We start from the raw sequence: 19,155 nt of genomic DNA on the forward strand, positions 1-19,155 counted from the left end.
TTCTGGGTCATGTGGCCAGCATGACTAAACCACTGCTGGGGCACGGAGGACCGTGATGGAAGCCAGAGTGCACAGAAACACCGTTTACCTTCCTGCCGCAGTGGTACTTATTTATCTACTTGCACTAGCATGCTTTCAAACTGCTAGGCTGGCAGGAGCTGGGACAGAGCAACAGGAGCTCACCCCGTCACGGGGATTCGAACCGCTGACCTTCTGATTGGCAAGCCCAAGAGGCTCTGTGGTTTAGACCACAGCGCCACCCGTGTCCCTGGTACACAACATGCAGTTCTGACTCCCATGGTGTTTAGTCAGTCATCAGACTTACCTTCCACATAATAACCCTAACCTAAATTATGGAGAAATATTAAAGGAACTCACAGGTATTTTAATTATTATTCTGAAATAAATCCCAAAGGGCCATGTGGATTTTTTTTTTTTAGATAAGGCATCGCTGGAGATGCAAACAGTACTGCATAGCCTTCATGAGCAGATTAGGAAATGATACAAAGTACTAGTGAAAAGGAGGGGGAAGGGAGAGCACATAATCTTGTTAGTCCCATACCCACAACTTTCTTCAGCTTCCAGATGGCTTGACAAATCTCCTTGGCAGTTGCAATTTGAGCTTTCCCCCCAAGAAGGCCTCCTACTGTAGCTCGGAGGATAAATGAAATACAGTGGCGGCGACAGATAGCGTCCATCTGAGTCTGAATAGCTTTAGGGTGAGACTGGGAAACGAGGTCCAGAACATGGGAAAGCAAGGCAGAAAAATTCCTTTCAAGCCACTGCCCTCCCAGCGTGGAGATAAATACCACATATGCCTGAAAGAGATTTGATTAAAATGCAATGTTTTTACATCAAAATCTTCTCAAAAATATAATGCAGTATTAAAGAAGTCATAAAGGCTACCATTAAATAATATTAACAGGACACCAAAATAATTTTGTTGATTTTTTTTTAGGACATGTTTCCAGCTTCATTATGTGAAGTAAGGTGGAAACAAACTGGCTTTTAGTCATCTAAGCCAAATTTAGATGCTATGTTGGGGGCAAAAACTGCTTTAAATTAAACCAGTAGCGACAAAGCAGCTAGTTCATTCAGCCTCTTCCTCTCTTATATTTAATAGCAGAGCAAGAGAAACAGCTATTACTTCTTATGTAAACTGCTGCATTTGGCATCGGTATGCAAGAACTTCAAGCAATTTAATATTCTGCATGTAGCACCCACATTTAGTGCAAAATGAAATTTAAGAATTATTAGGTTACAATAACCCACAAGCTTGTGGGAATTAGGGCATTTTTACCCTCACCCTACAGGTTTTATTTTTTAAATGTTTGCCATGACTGGACTATTCCTCTTTATTACAAATGAATTTTAACTGTTTGCAACTTCATGAATCAGAACAGAATGGAAGAATATAGAGAGCCTTTTTGCAACCGTATTCTGAAGAAAAAATTATCTTACTGGGTATCAACTTCTACTCAATGTAGTTATAGGTCAACCTCATAAATACTACATCCACATTGAGAATCACACTGGGAAGAAACACACCCAGAAAGAAAATCAGTGTTGTACTATGCTGATCTGTCAGCACAAGCATTGCAGAATGCCAGATAGAATTATCCACCTCTCCTCCTCCTGAGCACTGTTTTCAGGGTTCTCCTGCACCCCAAACCAATTTCGGGGTCATGGGGGAAAAGAAAACCCATTGCATAAGTGGAAGCCCTCACACAGGACTTTTGGTGACAGGACTCATTAGGTGTATCCCCACCAATATATTGAATTAGTTACGAGAGAGTTATTTTATGGCAATCTAACTTTAGAATTAAAAAAAAACAGGTTTCAACATTATTTTATTTGAGCACAGAGAAAAGAAGAAAAAGTAGTTGGAGGACAAGATCTTTTGTAGTTTAGCTGAATACATTTTCTAAGCATATTCCCTTCAGGCTTTAGACATGAAAACACAATTATTTTTCTTCAAAAATGTGCGGCAGAAACAGCCTAAAATAATTTTCCTGAATAGCCTGCTACAGGTTCTGGACTTCCATGTTTGATGGAATTGTTTAAAGAAGAAACTGTAGCTTTATTTTTATTTTAGTTGGGGTATTTTGAAAGGACAGCTGGCCTCACCATGCAGCAGGGTGATTTGCTCGTTGGACGGTGTGGGGAGAAGAGAAGGAATGAATTAGTGTTTCAATAATACAGCAAGATTTTTTAAAGCATTGGCTCTACTGGGGAGGGGATTTGGGTGTCACTTCATACTGGCACCCTATCAAGGGCAATCAATTAACAGATGGCAAAGTATTAATCCCGCCCCTCCCCCAAACCGGATTTGCATTTATGTCACAAAAATCCTCAGCTCTACTGACTCTGTAACAAAAATTCTCAGATACTAAATTGCTAAATATGAAACTGCTCTGAGATTAGTTAGTTCTCTCTGCCATGGCTCTCTGTCCTTGACAGTCTCTGATCCGAAAAAATGTGAAAGATGTGTCATTTAAGTTGCTTTATTAATGCTTAATCAAGGAACAAGTTCTTTCAGACATCAGCTAAGAGCAATTACATGTTTGTGGGAAACCAGTCAGGCTCATGGTTTATTTCTCACAAAACCACGAGTGAAAGCCAAGGTTTTAGAGAGAAACAAACAGGGAGAAATGTAAAGTATTGCACTTGGGCAAAAAAAATGAGAGGCACAAATACAAGATGGGTGACACCTGGCTTGAGAGCAGTACATGTGAAAAGGATCTAGGAGTCTTGGTTGACCACAAACTTGACATGAGCCAACAGTGTGACGCGGCAGCTAAAAAAGCCAATGCAATTCTGGGCTGCATCAATAGGAGTATAGCATCTAGATCAAGGGAAGTAATAGTGCCACTGTATTCTGCTCTGGTCAGACCTCACCTGGAGTACTGTGTCCAGTTCTGGGCACCACAGTTCAAGAAGGACACTGACAAACTGGAACGTGTCCAGAGGAGGGCAACCAAAATGGTCAAAGGCCTGGAAACGATGCCTTATGAGGAACGGCTAAGGGAGCTGGGCATGTTTAGCCTGGAGAAGAGGAGGTTAAGGGGTGATATGATAGCCATGTTCACATATATAAAAGGATGTCACATAGAGGAGGGAGAAAGGTTGTTTTCTGCTGCTCCAGAGAAGCGGACACGGAGCAATTTATCCAAACTACAAGAAAGAAGATTCCACCTAAACATTAGGAAGAACTTCCTGACAGTAAGAGCTGTTCGACAGTGGAATTTGCTGCCAAGGAGTGTGGTGGAGTCTCCTTCTTTGGAGGTCTTTAAGCAGAGGCTTGACAACCATATGTCAGGAGTGCTCTGATGTGTTTCCTGCTTGGCAGGGTGTTGGACTCGATGGCCCTTGTGGTCTCTTCCAACTCTATGATTCTATCATTCTATGATTCTATTCTATGATTCTATGAGCCCAGGTTCAGATGAGGCAACAAGTCAGACCATGCCTGGTTTCCCGGCAGTGGAGCAGCAGCAAGTGAAGGAAGAGCAAAGCTCCTGCGATTTCAGCAGCCTGCACAAGCGCACTGCTCATTCACATCAAGCCATAGTTTATTTTAACTAAGGTTTAATGTGACACGCGAACCAGATCACAGAGAAGGCCTCACCATTGCAAGCTGCAGAATATAATAGCTCTTAATGAAAGCAGAAGGGTTTTTGAATGTTAAGAAACATTTTTAAAAATATATATATGAAAAGACAATGAACTAACTCAAACATTATGAAAGAAAATTATAAACATTAAAATAATTTCATTATTAGCAAATTAATTTCTCTTTCAAAAAGAGAAATGAGCACCATTAGTGTCCAAGTAAAACACTGGGAAATATTAGAAGACAAGTAATTAATCTTCTGTAAAGGCCTGTAAAATATTAACATGTAAAATCAATTAACTACTTCAATACACACTACCATGCAATAATACTTTCACAGAGAAACAAAGCAAAAAACAAAATAGTAACTTTTACAATATATAACATAATCAAACCTGAGTGACTCCAACTCTAACATCCCTGCTGACCGAGCTTGTCCCTTTCAGAATATCACCACTGGCTCGTAGAAATCCTGTACTTCCCCGAAGGAAACCTGTACCCAGAAGTTCCAGGGCTTCTTCAAATGAGATCTTGCGGACATTTTGTCTGGCAGATGCTTTTTCAATGAGGGGGGAAATGCATCCACATTTATTTATTAGTTTCTACTGTGTTACAACAAAGTCTCAGGCATCATAACTAAACTAAAACATTCAGTTCATACGACATAGTTATTGGTTTAAAGGTCTGAAGTTCAGTCTAATCCTATGAACATTTATCTGAAGTAAATCTAAATTCACTGGACTTTCAAGTATGCAGAGAGGATCACAGCATATGTGTTTGAGCCTTATGTAACCACCTTGAAAAACCATGTATACCACCTTGAGCTCCTCGGAAGATAAAGGAGGTATATAAATGTAATAAATAAAACAAAATGTGATGAAGTTATTAGTGTTCACTGGAGACACTGGCTGAAGGCACATATGGCTAAATATCAACGAACATAAGCTTTGGGAGGAATACACACAGTTGTCAGCGCATGCACTCACAGGAACATTTTCATTTGGTTTCCTGGATGAGGAAGATGGCTTAGCAAGGCTTATAAACAGTATAATTCCTGATCTAGGTAAACTACAGGGTTGTTGTTTATTTTTACTACAGTACGTAATGGAAGAGATGAGTGAAAGCAAAAACATTCTACTGGTAGTTTCAGGCTTAAAAAAAAATACTATTCATTTCCAAAGTTATCTAAGGGGAGCAGCAATATCACGAATCATTCTAAGTGTTATTGAAATGAGAATGGAACACATTAAAAGAATCCAAGTTGGATCAGCTGTCCACTAAGGAGTGCTTCGATTAGGAACAGGCTATTCAACATGACTTCACAGTCATTCCTCCCCTATATTAACAGCCATTTTTCTCTCTTTCCTTCTGTTATTCCCTGCCTTGTCTGCCTTGGGTGTTTATCCACAGTGATGCCCATTTTGGAACACGATAGAGCATGCCAATGCTGCTGACTCCTATATTCCATGGATAAACTGTTATATATTTATTTACATCTATAATCGACCTCTTTAAAGGTAAAGGTACCCCTGACCATTAGATCCAGTCGCGGACAACTCTGGGGTTGCGGCGTACAGCTTCCTGGTCATGTGGCCAGGATGACTAAGCCGCTTCTGGCGAACCAGAGTAGCGCACGGAAACGCCGTTTACCTTCCCGCTGGAGCGGTACCTATTTATCTACTTGCACTTTGACGTGCTTTTGAACTGCTAGGTTGTCAGGAGCAGGGACCGAACAACGGGAGCTCACCCCGTCGCGGGAATTTGAACCACCGACCATCTGATCAGCAAGCCCTAGGCTCTGTGGTTTAGACCACAGTGCCACCCTCGTCTCTCTTTAGCTACAGCCAAATACATCATATGTATATAAGCTTAGCCATCTGAAATCAGTTTCCTATACTTCAACTGGAAGTATAGATGTGGTCAGGTTTACGGGTGGGTTTGTATAAGAATGGAAAAGTACAAGCACCAATCTTGCTGAAACACTCAGCACACATCTGATTTCTAGGGTGTAGGGCAAAGTCACATGGGGAGAAAGCTCAGACAGTGAGCCAATGGGGTACTGCACTTGAGGTACACCACCTTGTACAGATGCCAAGGTTTTAAAAACTAGAGAAGTGTGCTCAGGGTGTGTGTGTGTGGGGGGGGGAGAGAGACAGAGACAGACAGAGAGGTCTTTAGGACTGAAGCCCTGCTCCTATCGGTATGAGTTTGAGAGTATGTGCTGACAGAACACCATTGCTATTTTTAATTTCTACTACCCTGAGAATGCAAGAAACGTATGTTTTGTTTCTTCTTTCTATGCTTGTATGAAGCTGTGTGCATGTGTCTTTCAAATGAAGCTATTGTTAAATCCCAACCGTATATGTTCTGATTGCATTTTAATTCCAGCAAGTGACTGAAACCTTCACATGGCAGGGGCGATCATATACAATATATTGTCATTCGTTAAAACCACATCTGTTTTGAAGGCTGTTCACTATTTACTGCAGTTTGCCAATAATTTCTACATTACAGCCCTGTTTAGGGAAGTTTTTAGTGACTGATGTTTTAATGTATTTTTAATTTTCTGTTGGAAGCCGCCCAGAGTGGCTGGGGAAACCCAGCCAGATGGGTGGGGTATAAATAATATATTATTATTATTATTATTATTATTATTATTATTATTATTATTATTATTATTATTTTCTCACATCAACATAGGAAGAAAGAAACCCTAATAAATTTACCTGTGCCGCCTTGTTTAGATGTTACAGCACTCACTAACACACTGCCTAAAAGCTTAGACACAGCAATTCGTACACCATAATTCGACCCTTCAAACGATTTAAAACACAGAGTTACAACACTATCCAGGTCTGTACTCCACATAAAACTTGCTTCGCTCTGTAGTTCAAGAAGACACTGTATAAAACAAAAACAAAAACAGGGAAACAAGAAAAGAAATAGGTTCAGTCTTTTTTGCACAAGTACAATGCAATGAACTGTGGAGTGTCTTCTGCCAGCTTAAGCTGGTGGTCCAACTACCACCCTTATCTAAGCAAGGACAACCTGGCTAAAGTAATCACATTCTGCTGATCTCAAGATTGCACTACTGCAATGTGCTTTATACGGAGCTGACTTTGAAAATGGTTCAGAAGCTTCGATTAGTGCAGAATGTGGCTACACAACCATTGACAGGCATGAGGCAAACAGTTCAATTTGTTTGTGGGTTTTTTGAATTCTTCTTTGTTGTAAAATCAATTACCGTATTTTTCCGTGTATAAGACTAGGTTTTTTCCCTTAAAATAGTCAAAAAGTTGGGGGCGTCTTATACATGGATATATCTCCCTCCGTTTTCTTAAATCAGAGTCCCCCAAAATAGGGGGCGTCTTATACATGGGGGCATCTTATAGACATAAAAATACGGTATATAAATAAAATTATTTTTAAAAAATGAAAGGACTTCAACCTCACTGGTGTACATTATTTTAAAGTATTCTAAACTTGGCAGGGTGATCCACTTTGGCGACAAGATATTCAACACCTTCTGGGCCAGAGTGCTAATACAAATTTGTAATATATGGGAATGAATGGTAACTTCAAATCACACAAATTCAAACTTTTTTTTTAATCTGTTCATGTGAATTTATATTTTGCTTATAAATTGATTGTAGACTGACCACAGGAAGAGAACCTAAGCTCCTTGAGGAAAAGGTGAGATATAAATGTAAAGGAAAAAGAAGGATAAAATAATAAAACTTGACCCGATTACTAAAACATGTGCTTTTTACTCTGTGGGGCTTTATTTATACAATGGCAATGAAGACTGCAAAATCCTATGGCCTTTAAAAATATATTTTTGGGGGCGGTATTGGTTTGTTGTTTTTATTTTGATTATATATTTCATGGTTTTATATTTTGATTTTGTTCTATGAACCACCCTAAGACCTCCGGGTATAGGGCGGTATATAAATTCAATCATAATCATGATAAAAAGTACAGCTGGATAAGATATACAAATTCTACAATACAGGTTGTACAGAAAACTTACCAAAAATACAGCCATAAATGTTCATGGTGGAAAAAGCTTCCTAGCAAAAATATTACATGGATGTATTTTTTACCAACTGAATTGCAAAATGTAACAAAAATATTTTCTGTGCAGTGAGAGAGAGGGAGACAATTGATTTTCTTTTATCCTCCATTTAACATATGCAACTGTATACAGGAAGATTAATTACTAAAAACAATTAATAGGGCACTTTACCTTTGCAGCAGCACAGCGAACTGCCATTGATCTATCAGTTAAGCATGAACGGGCAGCTTTGTAAATATCTCTGTGACATGGAATAGCAGCAACTCCCAGACCTTTCAATATATTTTGCAAACTTAGCATGATCTCATACCGCCCTTGAGACTAACAAGACAAGAGAAAAAGGTCATGTGGTTTTCAACTAAAGGACATTATTTTATCTACTCATTAGTTACATTTTCATCCCATTCTTCCTTGAGCAAGTTTAGAGTAATGTTTTTAGCATTACTGAAATCATGTGAGGTTAGCTAGATTGAGAGATCTTGCCCAAGGCCCCCTTAGTGAACTTCATGGCAGGAGTGGAAACAGGAAGATTAATTATCTCACACAAACTGCAGCATTCTAGTCTCTGCACTATTTGAGATCTCAAAACCTGTAGGAGGAATACTCTTCCAAAGCAAAACAAATTTATTTATGAAGTTTGATTCAAGACTAAAGTAGCTTTGCAAGTAAGTTAATGAATTAATAATATTATTTCATCTTATACAATAATTTATGCTTATTTAAAATTCATTCATCCATTCAATTCTTCTCTTCCTCCCAAAGGAGCCCTGGGCAGCAATAGAAAGATGATTCTAAAAATATGCACCCAAAGGTAATTGTCAAGCCTCATAATCAAACAGTACCCTCCTATTGGGAAACATTTTCTCTTAATAAATATAATGTTCTAGAAATAAGTCTTCTTTGGGCATTTTTTCCAACTGTCAACCCATCCAACTTGTTTCATGCTTCCTTACCTCTGCATTCTTCATTGCTTTAAGGATATTCCCGACAGTATCCACAAAGCTGTTGCCCAAAATTCTTCCCAGTTTTTTATACAAATAGCCCAAACAAACCACTGCAGCACTTTAAAAAAACCAGAGAATTGGAAAGGGGGGGGGGATGGCAGTCAATCAACATATGTTTAACAAAATGTTCTTAGTAAGTTATACGATGCCAGCATTTTATCGTGCACAACTGAAGCTTACAATTACAAAAAGCAATTTAGTATTAAATTACTTAGGAAGTAAACTATTGCTAAATTGCATGATCAACACTTAAAAAAAAAAAAGCTAAACTGATTTCACAATCAAACAGAAAAAGGAAAAAACTGGATGATCCTCTTTCAAGGCAGTTTACAACTTAATGGATCTATCTGAATAAATGGATCTATCTGAATAAAGAAATAAGCCACATGACCAGGGCAGCCGTGTTCATCTACTCTGTCACAAAACAACAACAGGAGGTCTGTGATACCTAAACCCACCCGCCCCCCAAAAAACCAGCAAAGTGACATTGGCATAAACTTTAATATCAGGCATGTCTGAAAAAGTAGGCTCTTGTCCATCCCTGTCAACATCAGTTAGCACAGCTGGATATCTGTCAGGGCACATAGCTGAAGCCCAGCTGTAGTGAGGGGGAGCAACAGCCACTGTTGCTTACTGTTCTACCCTCCTGATTTGCCTTGCCACCCATTAGAGTGTGTCCAGCAAATGCAAGCAATGGTGATGGCCATACCAAGCAACAAGCCAACATAAATGGGTGTGATGGACTAGCCCATGTGGACCTGCCAATGAGCAGAGCTATGAGCCCAGAAGGATCCCAGCATGCCTTTCCTATCTCATTGGGATTGAGCTTTCTGGTCCTCATCTGAGCCTGAAGGGATTTTTCTCAGCAGGACTTCCTCCTGCTCTCTTGTGATTCTAAGACCATGTATGCGTTCTATTCCCCCTTCCAAAGCCTTCTGGGACATTCATATCTTGTGAATTTATCTCCATAGACCTAGCAATGATAACATTTTTCATGGCAGTCTCTGCTACCGTATCAGCTCAAACTCTCTAGCTGCACCAAGGAATAAGGGATCTGTTTGGACCATTCTACTCCATCACACAATTCTAGTCTCGTTCCTGCAAAGGGATGTAATCAGAGAAAAGGACAAGAGGAAAGGGGAGGAAAAGCCTGTGCGTAGTACAGTATAGAAAGTGGAGCCCATTATGACCTCTCTTGCCTGGGTCAACAGAAACCAGAAGTCACTCCTGCTATCAGTTACAGAGCTTGTCACAATCAATTTGTTAGTTTTTATTTAATGCGCGACAGACACTTTGCTGTTTTAAAATGAAGGAGGAATATTCTAATAAGACCTCACAGGACCTTTCCAGACTTACAGTTTTGTCGGCAGATAGCTTGGTGAATCATCTTTACTGCGAATAAGTTCATTGCATTTATCAATTGTTTGGTGCACAGAAAACGTGTCCCCAGTGCTATATATTATAGCAAGATTCTTGGCAATAAGCTGTCTGGCAGGAGGTCCTGGGGAACTGGTTAATAAAGATATCAGCTGTTCAACAAGCTTGCTCTGTTTTTCCTTTATATCAGCCTGAAAGCATAAAAAGAGTAAGCAGTTCGTTTATTTATTTAAATTCATATACCGCCCTTCATCACTAGATCTCAGGGCAGTTCACAGAATAAAATATAAGATAAAATACACAAGTTTGGTTTTCCAATTAGAGACAAGGCTAAGTTCAAATTGTGGTGGGGTCCGAATGTGAACATTCTCTGCTTGAAAAGCCTCACCCCTTTCTGAACTAGGCTCAGACCCATTCAAGTCTAAGTTTGTCTCAAAATTGGATGCATACACACCACACTGCTCCTGCCATCTAGCCAACCCTTAATAGTCCCCTATCTTTCGCTAAACAATTACTTCTCCCCAGCACACACTGGTTAGGATTGTGGTCCACTTAGGAGATGAAAGTATGTAAAAAAGACAATTTTCTCAAAATGTTATTTTATTCCAGTTGTACAATACTCACCCGGCTGGTTGCTGGCAAAAGTTTTTCCAAAAACCTCAGCCACTCGAAAACAAACTCTGCTTTCTGAAATTCGCCCAGTTGGTTATAGGCCTCTTTATTAAGTAAAAAGCTGTGAGCCAACTCCATGCCTTAAAGCGTTTCTTTCTCACTATCTGAAAGCCACTCATGAAGACACAAGACTGTAGCTAAGGGATATTAGTATTCACAGGATGAACGAAATGGAATACCTGCACAAACACAAATATATTAAATCACAGAATGTTTAAATTTTAATGCTCAATCTTAAGAGCGTCTGCTCCAGCAAAAAAAATAATAAAAAAATGAATGGGGTACAGTGATCACTTTTGCTAGAACATTTGTAACACATTGCTGTTATTTATTCAATTTACACCCCATCCTTTCTCCCAAAGGAGCCCAGGGTGACACATTTCAACTGAAATAGAACCTGTGGAACAGTCACCAGCATCATAGGTACAATTTTATAGCTGCTAAACATCTAGAAAGGATGCACAAGGTATTTGCTTCTTCTCAATAATGCTCATTTAGAAGACCAGGGTGCCATAAATTTATTTTCAGCATTGTTAACATCATATGCATCAGAAGAAGAGTGTTGGATCAGGCCAATAGCCCATCTAGTTCAGCATCCTTTTCTCACAGTAGCCAATCAAAAATGCCTATAGGAAGAAATACTGTCACAATACACCTTACTACTTTATGAGAATAAATAATTATTAGTTTCAAGAAAAACAGATAAGCAGTGGTATCACAACTCACAGAGATTTCAAGCAGCAAGTTGCATTTGCTAATAGGCCCTGACCCACACTATTGAGCAAGCACACAATATTGCAAAATTACATGGAAAAGGTAGCCAGGAAGGAGCAGTGAGACAGAGCAGATCATGTGCTCATATTTACTGTAACATTTGCTACATTATCAGTGCACATCAAAATGGAATAGCTACATGTAATGCTAAACACCAATTCTACATGAACAAAATGTAGATCAATATACACCAACATCCTACTGCTATAAATTAAGTATTTTAAACTGCAGAATTACACGTGTCAACAACGCCAGAACCATCCAGGTTAAAGAAGGTTGATCACATCTTTTAACACACATCCCCTTGATGTGGGGGGACTCCAAGGACTGTGAAACAAACACACACACAAATGGACTAAAGAAAGAGCTATGCTTGAAAAATATATTCACCCAGGTTCAAATTACATCCAGAGCTAGTACTTGAGCTAGAAATACAACAGTACTGTAAATGACTCTATCTTCTGAGTATGAATCAGTTATATGACGAACCACAATTTATATCTGCTTTCAGTTTTAATTGGAATTTATAAAGGAGGATACAAAATGCAAAATCTGCTAAGTTCCCCCCCCCCCAATCAAGATACAGAGGTCGATTTATTTCCTTCTGGAAGTAGATTTCCTCAGGAATACTGGTTTTGGGGTACAAATATATGTATCTTGGATGGGGCAGAGGGAACAGAAAAAATAAAAGAGGATTCTCCATAGGACACAAGAGATATCTTCTTTATTTTCTAACAGAATGAATTAGTGGAGGAAGGGAGGAATTTCTACAGCTCAGATGAGAGCTAAACATGAATGCAACTGGGCGGTCCAGTGAGATCTGATTATCTGATGTAATTCAAGAGAAAGGTCCTATTTATTATTTATACTGTTATGCTAGATGCTTTCTAAACATAGAAATAAACTCCTCTAGTGTACAATTTAAGTTATCTATAATTTACACTTAGGTTGTGATCTTTCTAAGCTCACTTAGGAAGTATTATTGAAATCCATAAGCTTAATTCCAGGTAAACACACAAGATAGACATTTCTCATGGAATTTTGCAAATTGCCCTACATAAAAATGATGCCTATATTTCTGAAGTTATATTTCAGGGGTAGCATGGCAAAGCAAACGGATTTGTAAGCTGTGTGATTCCTGCTATTCCCCAATGCTATGCAGCTACTAGGTCCAAACTGGCACAAGTCTTTCAAAGACACAATGAGACATTTAATGCTATCCAACATCTCAGGAATTCCAATGGTATCTGATCCAAAATCTCCTAGCAATGTATGTAGGCATAGCTATCTTTTTACCAGGTGCAAATTTGATTCTGTAGACATACCAAGGATTTGTTTCCACGATAGCCCAATGTACATGCCCTGTTTGCCACCTATACAATCAATTTGTCTTGCACGTAATGAAACAAATAGTGTTTATATAATTCAGTCCTGAGGAGTCAATACTATACACTTACTTAGGAGTAAGCCCTAGTGAACAAAACAGGGTATACTTCTGAACAGACATGAATTTTATTGTTACATTCTACCAAACACATGAAGATAGTAGGGAGTTTAAGTGTTGTGTGTTTGGTCTTTAACTTAAAAACTATAAATTATCTTTGATGGCTTTCCATATTACTGTCTGGATAATTTCTTCATGATTGTTTGAGTTTTCTCTTTTTTCCTGTGCATTCACAAGTATCACCAAGACTAAGTTCATTGTAAAGGTATGTCTTATGTGTCTTGTTTGTTATTACGTAATTTTTGTTTATTTGAGAAATCTCAATAAAGTTTTCTGGACAGGACTGAAAAAAAGCATAGGGAAAATATCCCTGCATCATAATGTATGTATGTAAGCATGTATATTATTTATTTAAACCAAGAAACCTTTTTACTGCCAAAATCTGTAACTTAGGGGGAGGGGAAGTGTTGTGTGTATGTGCTGCAATTTCCATTCTTGCTCATATAAAGGAAACACCCTTTTTCTGACTAAGGCTGCAATCCTAACTCTATTATCTGGTAGTAAGCCCAACTGAATTCCACAGAACTTACTTCTGAATAGACATGGCTAGGATTTCACTGTAAGAATAATTGCATACATATATAAATGACAGTGCAACTGCAACAAGGAAATAAGATTGTTTATACAAGGTAATATTTTCTATTAGCGGGTGGCAGGGTATTAAAACTTCTTTCTACTGAAGAACATATACATTCATGAGTGCATAACCTAGATAAACTCAACCTAAAGTTTCCCGCTTTCCCTGTTTCATTTTAGTGCATTCAGACTTTATATTTCTGAGATTATATCTTCCAAATTGACAAACCTAACTTGAAGTTATGATTGCCTTTGCTCTTGCATAGCTTTGTAAAAATTTACTAAGTTCATCCTTACTTCTCAGGACAAGACAATGTCCAGTTCTCCATTTCCAAACTTCAGGCTTAATTGATGCTGCTTATGTTGCCAAAACTGCACCGTCCACAAGAATGGAACCCTGAGGTTTGTGGAAATACCAAAAAACCTTTAGGGCTGGGAAAACATAAGGAGAGGAGCACCCAAACACCCCATGAGTACTGAGTAGGCTCACTGGCCACAGAATGCTGAGGGGCTGTTGAGGGTGGGAAAGGAGGGTCTTTGAGGAGGGGCTGGCCAACTGGCTGAAACACACTAAACAAGGGCACTCCACCCAGCAAAAATTTGTTGCAGGTACCACTTGTACTGTATATTCCTATTCCCATTTTGTCAGTTGACACAACATGTCGGTTCTGTTATTTGTAACAATGATAAAATAGCACTGGTAAATGTGATTGTAAAGAAATGGAATACATTTAAGGAACAGCTCCTCCTGATCTAAATGCCAAGTGCTATGTATTTTGCTTTCCTTTCACCACCTATCCCAGGGTGGACTTCAGATTGAAGCCCACAGTACAATAAAAAATATTAAATAAAACCTTTAGGTTCCTAGTCCAGCCGTCCATTTTTCTTAATATGCTTTCCAGATACGGAGGTCATAAAGCAAAGCTGTGCCTTTTTTACTTCATGTAGCAACTTTCGAACTCTCATTTGACACAGCCACATCAGCAACTAGAAACTGCTTCTGCAGCATGGTAGATTGTTTTTGCAAAGTTGTGCTTTGCTCTCTCTCCACCTTGTTCCTCAAAGAAAGGCTGCAATATTGCACATGTCACCATTCAAACATTACAAACAGCAGGAGCATCATTTTCTTGCTGGTATAAAAGAAAGGAGAATGTAGCATTTGACTTATTAGGAGTTAACTCCTAATAAGCATCCCTCCCACCAGGCCAACCAGTCAGTAATTGGTTACCATACAAGTCAAGAGTCAGGCAATAATACAGATAAAATGTAGACCACTCTGATAAATATATTGCTGCTCAAGAAGTTTCAATGACTCTTTACTTGGAAAATTTTTGTGTGTGAGTGTTACCACCTGCTCTCTTTCATGAGAAACTTACGGTGAAAATGAAAAATGATTCCCACCTTTCCTTCGGAGTAAACTTTCCCAAACTGGCACCCTCCAGATGTTTTGGACTACAGGGACGATGGGAGATGTAGTCCAAAACATCTGGCAGATAGCAGGTTGGGCAAGGCTGCTCTAGAGAATTCATGATGGCAAAACTGGCAGTCTCCCATTCCAACGCTGGCTAGACTCAACCAGTGATAACTTTAACAACGTTGTTGCATCATGTGCCTTCAGACTATACTGTTAGTCTAAATGGATACAACACACACAGAAAGATATCCACTAGGCTGCATATCACAATATATACCAGCAGAATTAATACTTAGCCACTCTCATTTTGTCTTAGACTTTACGCAACTTTGTGTTCAATACTCCCCAGTAAACCACTGAACTGTGCTGATTCTGAACATGAGGCTGCCTTCAGAAGCAGCTGCCACCTGGGAATGGGTGCTGGAACTATGTCTTCTCAGTGTTGAATCAGCTTCACTGACTCCTGATCCATTTCTGAGTTTAATTTGAAGTGGGGGTGCTCACTTTAAAAGTTTAAATACAAAGTACTTATTGGATCATATTTTCCTATACCAGTCTGACCAATATCACCCTCAGAACTTTCCTGAGTATGCCTCCATCTTCTAAGGTACGGAGGGTAGCAACTGGGGAGACAACCATTTCAGTTCTTTGGGAAGTTCTTCCCAGAGAAGAGTTCTCTGGCATCTATGTTGATGTCAACTTGGCACCAGGTATTTTTATTCACCCAAGCTTAGGCACTGTTTAAGTGTTATCCACAGTGTCTTAATTATGTTGAATGTTCATTTACCCTGCAATTTTGCTGATTTTGTGCAGTTCATGTATTGTTTCTATTTTGCTAGAGTGAACCCCTCCTTCCCAGGATGTCCATGTGATGAAGGTGTAGCTAATTAATCACATGAATAAAAGCAACAGGGCATTTCCTAACGTCCACGCTCAAGATCTCTGTGTTGCTCCTTAACACACTATGCAGCTTTATACACTTGTAAGCCTCAGTGAGTTCAACTGGAAGGAAGATTGCAAGCTTTAAGCTTTTCTACTAACCAAGTGGTTACAGGATGGGTTTTTCCAACACCTTTGATCTAGGTTGTATGTACAATCTTCTCAGGAAGCAGTAGTGATTGCCACCGACTTGGACAGCTTTTAAAAAGGATTAGAGACGAATTCATGGAGAATAAAGCTACCAATGGCTCCTAGCCACAGTGACATACTGACTCCACTGTCAGAGGCAGCATGCCACTGAATGCGAGTTGCTGGGAATCAAAGAGTGTACAGGTAGGGGGCCTGCTGTTGTGCTCAGGTCCTCCTTGCAGGCTTCCCATAGGTATCTGGTTGGATACTATTGAGAAAAGGATGCCAGACCATTGCCCTAACCCTTTAGGGTTCTTGTTATGTTATGATGAACTCCAGATTGACTGATCCAAAGTAAAACAAAACAAAAATAAAGTGTCCTCCTCAAGGCCTGACATAACATGTTTTGTACAAAGCAACATGATACAGGGCAACCAGAATCTCTTGTCCATTAGGAGCCTGTATTTATTTATTCTACAAGCCGCAAAATTACACCCTTACAACTTGCATTTAGTAAGTCTAGAATAGCCACCCCCCCAATCCTGCTCCATACTCAGAATCAACAGAGGCATACTTTACACATAAAAATAAACATTCAAGGCTACCAGTGACCCTAATGATAAGAATTCGACAGCAAGTAACTCGTCCTCAGCCTTAAGGGACCTCGAGTCTGTGCTTAGCTCTGCAGGCAGAAACTGGTGCTTATTCCACATATCCTGAAGGCTGACCCCACGAGGACTTCCACTAGCAGCTTTCCTGGGGGAGATAAGCGCACTTCCCTTGGCTTCCGGGGCTTGGGAATATCTCTTTTTCGACCCAAGCAACCCCGAGCCCTTTATAAGAGGCTGACACTTTCCTTCCTTGTCCGGAGGCTTGGCAAGGACACCTGAAAACTTTGAGGTGACGGGTGTCCTGCCTTTGGCTAGAAAACAGTTCCAAGGGGGGACTGGTCGCCGTGGTCCCCTCTCTCGACACCAGTTCTTTATTGAACCTAAAGTCTACCCCACAACCCGCCTCACACTCCACCAGTGGGGAACAGACGCGTGTCCCCCCAAGCAGCTGAATCCCCTCAGCCCGCCCCAGAAACCTCCCCAGCGGAACAGCTTACCTCGGACCAGCGCCCCGACGGGACTCCCAGCCAGCCAGGATCGGCTCCTGCGCCTCCTCTCCCCGAGAAAGAAAGAGGAGGAGGAGCTGCCTCCGCTCGCCGGCCTGCAGGCAGCTTCCGCGGGGGGAGCCGGGCTGCGTGGCTGGCTCCGCAGGGTGGGGTCCCAGGCAAGCCGAGCGCTCCCTCCGCTGCCGCTTCTCCCCCGTGAAGCAGGGAAGCCCCGCGCCCTCCCCGCGGATCAGCAGCAGGAGGACGAGGAGGAGGAGCCGCCTCTCGGGGCGCCCTTCCTCTTCCCCGCGGGAGCAGCCGCTCAGGGCCGTGCAATCGGGCCCCGAGCCATCGAACGCCCACGGCGGCCAAGCGCAGGCCTCGCGCCCCGGGAAAGGCTCCTGCGAGGAAGGCGGCGCGGCGGGCCGAGGCTCCCTTCTCGGGTGGCGGGGCTGCTTCAATTCGCAGCAGGCGCCCCCTTCTTCTCCTCCTCCTCCTCCTCCGCACTGCCTGCTTCCCCCCCTTCCTCTTTCTCTCTCTCTCTCTTCTGACAACGCTATGCTGGTCTGTGCTGTAATCAATAGGCGTGCATATATGCTTTATTTATTTATTTATTTTAACACGCCTGAAAGGGGTGAAACCGTTGTCATTTGTTTTCGCAGGAATTATTGACGAAGCCTGATCCTCCTCCCCGCCGCACCATGTTGTCTTCTGTACTCACACACCTACTGCGCTCCCTTTGCCAAGGCTGAAAAGTCTCGGCCTCCACAAGGATGAATTGGTTTGGAGCCGGCCCCGGGCAACCACAGACAAATAACTCCGCTAGTTCCGCTCTGGAGTCAAACTTTTCTTTCATTCAGGGCCAGGGCCATTCCTTTCCTTAAAAGAGAGACGGAGAGTGAGAGAGTTGGGCTTCACTTAGCAACCAAAAGATGACGACAGGGGAAAGAGTCTTTTGGTTTTTTTAGCCTGCATTATTTTTTTATTTTGAGAAAACATTTCCTTGTGGCACTGCCTTCTTTTAAAACATCCACATTCCCTCTTGCGCTGCCACAACTGCCCCCTTTGAAATACATTTGATCTGTTGCATTTGATCTACCGTAACTGCAACCACACACACAATTCTGTTCACAACCTGTTTGTGGGGCAGCCCACAAAATGTTTGCTTCTTTGGACTTGGATGTTCCAATGAACTCAGCAGGACACTGCCTGGTTAACACATTCAATACATTTCCAAGATACTTTGAAAAAGAGTGTGAACACTCTTAAGAGTGATAATTGGCTGTGGTCGTTGACAGAAACCCAACAACCCAAACAGTAGCAAAACTGATTGTGATAGTCACTTGGGCTACCTGGAAGCAATAAAAGCATTCTAGGCAGTATTGAAAATTAAGTGGCTGAGGCTTGTTTTCCATGCAGGCACAGGTCAAAGTGCTGGTGCTTATCTTCAAAGCACTCTACAGCTTGGGATCCAGGTTCCGGAAGGAGTCCCTTAAAGACTGTCTTTATGTTACAGTGGTGCAGCAATAAAATTGCTAACACATTTGCAAAGTTAAGCAGGGTCCTGTATGGTTTCAAACTGGATGGGGAACATGCATAAAGATTCCTGCTTTGCAGGGGCTTGGAGAAAGTGGCCCTCAGGATCCTTTCCAATGCTATCATTCTATGATCCTATGTTGCCCCTGCTGAGCTAAAGTAGGTGGTAGTTGGGGAGATGTCATTCTTGATTGTAATGATCTGCCTCTAGAATGCTTTCCTCAGAGATGTTGCCTGTTACTTATAAATCCACATAAAAGTGGATTGAGGTATTTTTGGTGTCAGGCACCATATTATTTATTTTAATTGTATACTATTCACAACTGTGTGGTCATACTTTAACCCACAACATGAGTAAAATACCAGAGATTCCTCAAATAGGCAGAATGCAACTCTGAGGGTCACTAGCAGGCCAACCAAATCCCCTGTAAGCCTGGGTAAACAAATAC

At 40.9% G+C, this 19,155-nt stretch overlaps 1 protein-coding gene across 2 annotated transcripts in view; it reads right to left on the reverse strand.

Moving 5' to 3' along the window:
• Nucleotides 1-17,662, reverse strand: part of HEATR5A (HEAT repeat containing 5A) — a 59,842-nt gene extending 42,180 nt beyond the window's left edge. Inside the window, exons 1-8 of one of the 2 annotated variants that reach the window (XM_083609240.1) lie at nucleotides 17,183-17,662; nucleotides 10,691-10,917; nucleotides 10,046-10,257; nucleotides 8,639-8,747; nucleotides 7,857-8,006; nucleotides 6,337-6,511; nucleotides 4,006-4,166; nucleotides 563-818 (exon numbers count right to left, since the gene is read on the reverse strand). In XM_083609240.1, coding sequence (XP_083465366.1) covers nucleotides 563-818; nucleotides 4,006-4,166; nucleotides 6,337-6,511; nucleotides 7,857-8,006; nucleotides 8,639-8,747; nucleotides 10,046-10,257; nucleotides 10,691-10,816 — 1,189 coding nt within the window. In that variant the 5' untranslated portion in view covers nucleotides 10,817-10,917; nucleotides 17,183-17,662. The remainder of the gene's footprint in view (nucleotides 1-562; nucleotides 819-4,005; nucleotides 4,167-6,336; nucleotides 6,512-7,856; nucleotides 8,007-8,638; nucleotides 8,748-10,045; nucleotides 10,258-10,690; nucleotides 10,918-17,182) is intronic. The other variant, XM_083609241.1, reaches the window with a different exon arrangement.
• Between the last annotated feature and the right edge of the window lie 1,493 nt (nucleotides 17,663-19,155).

The sequence above is a fragment of the Podarcis filfolensis genome, assembly GCF_964270895.1.
Source record: "Podarcis filfolensis genome assembly, chromosome: 1".
In the NCBI taxonomy this organism is placed as follows: domain Eukaryota; kingdom Metazoa; phylum Chordata; class Lepidosauria; order Squamata; family Lacertidae; genus Podarcis; species Podarcis filfolensis.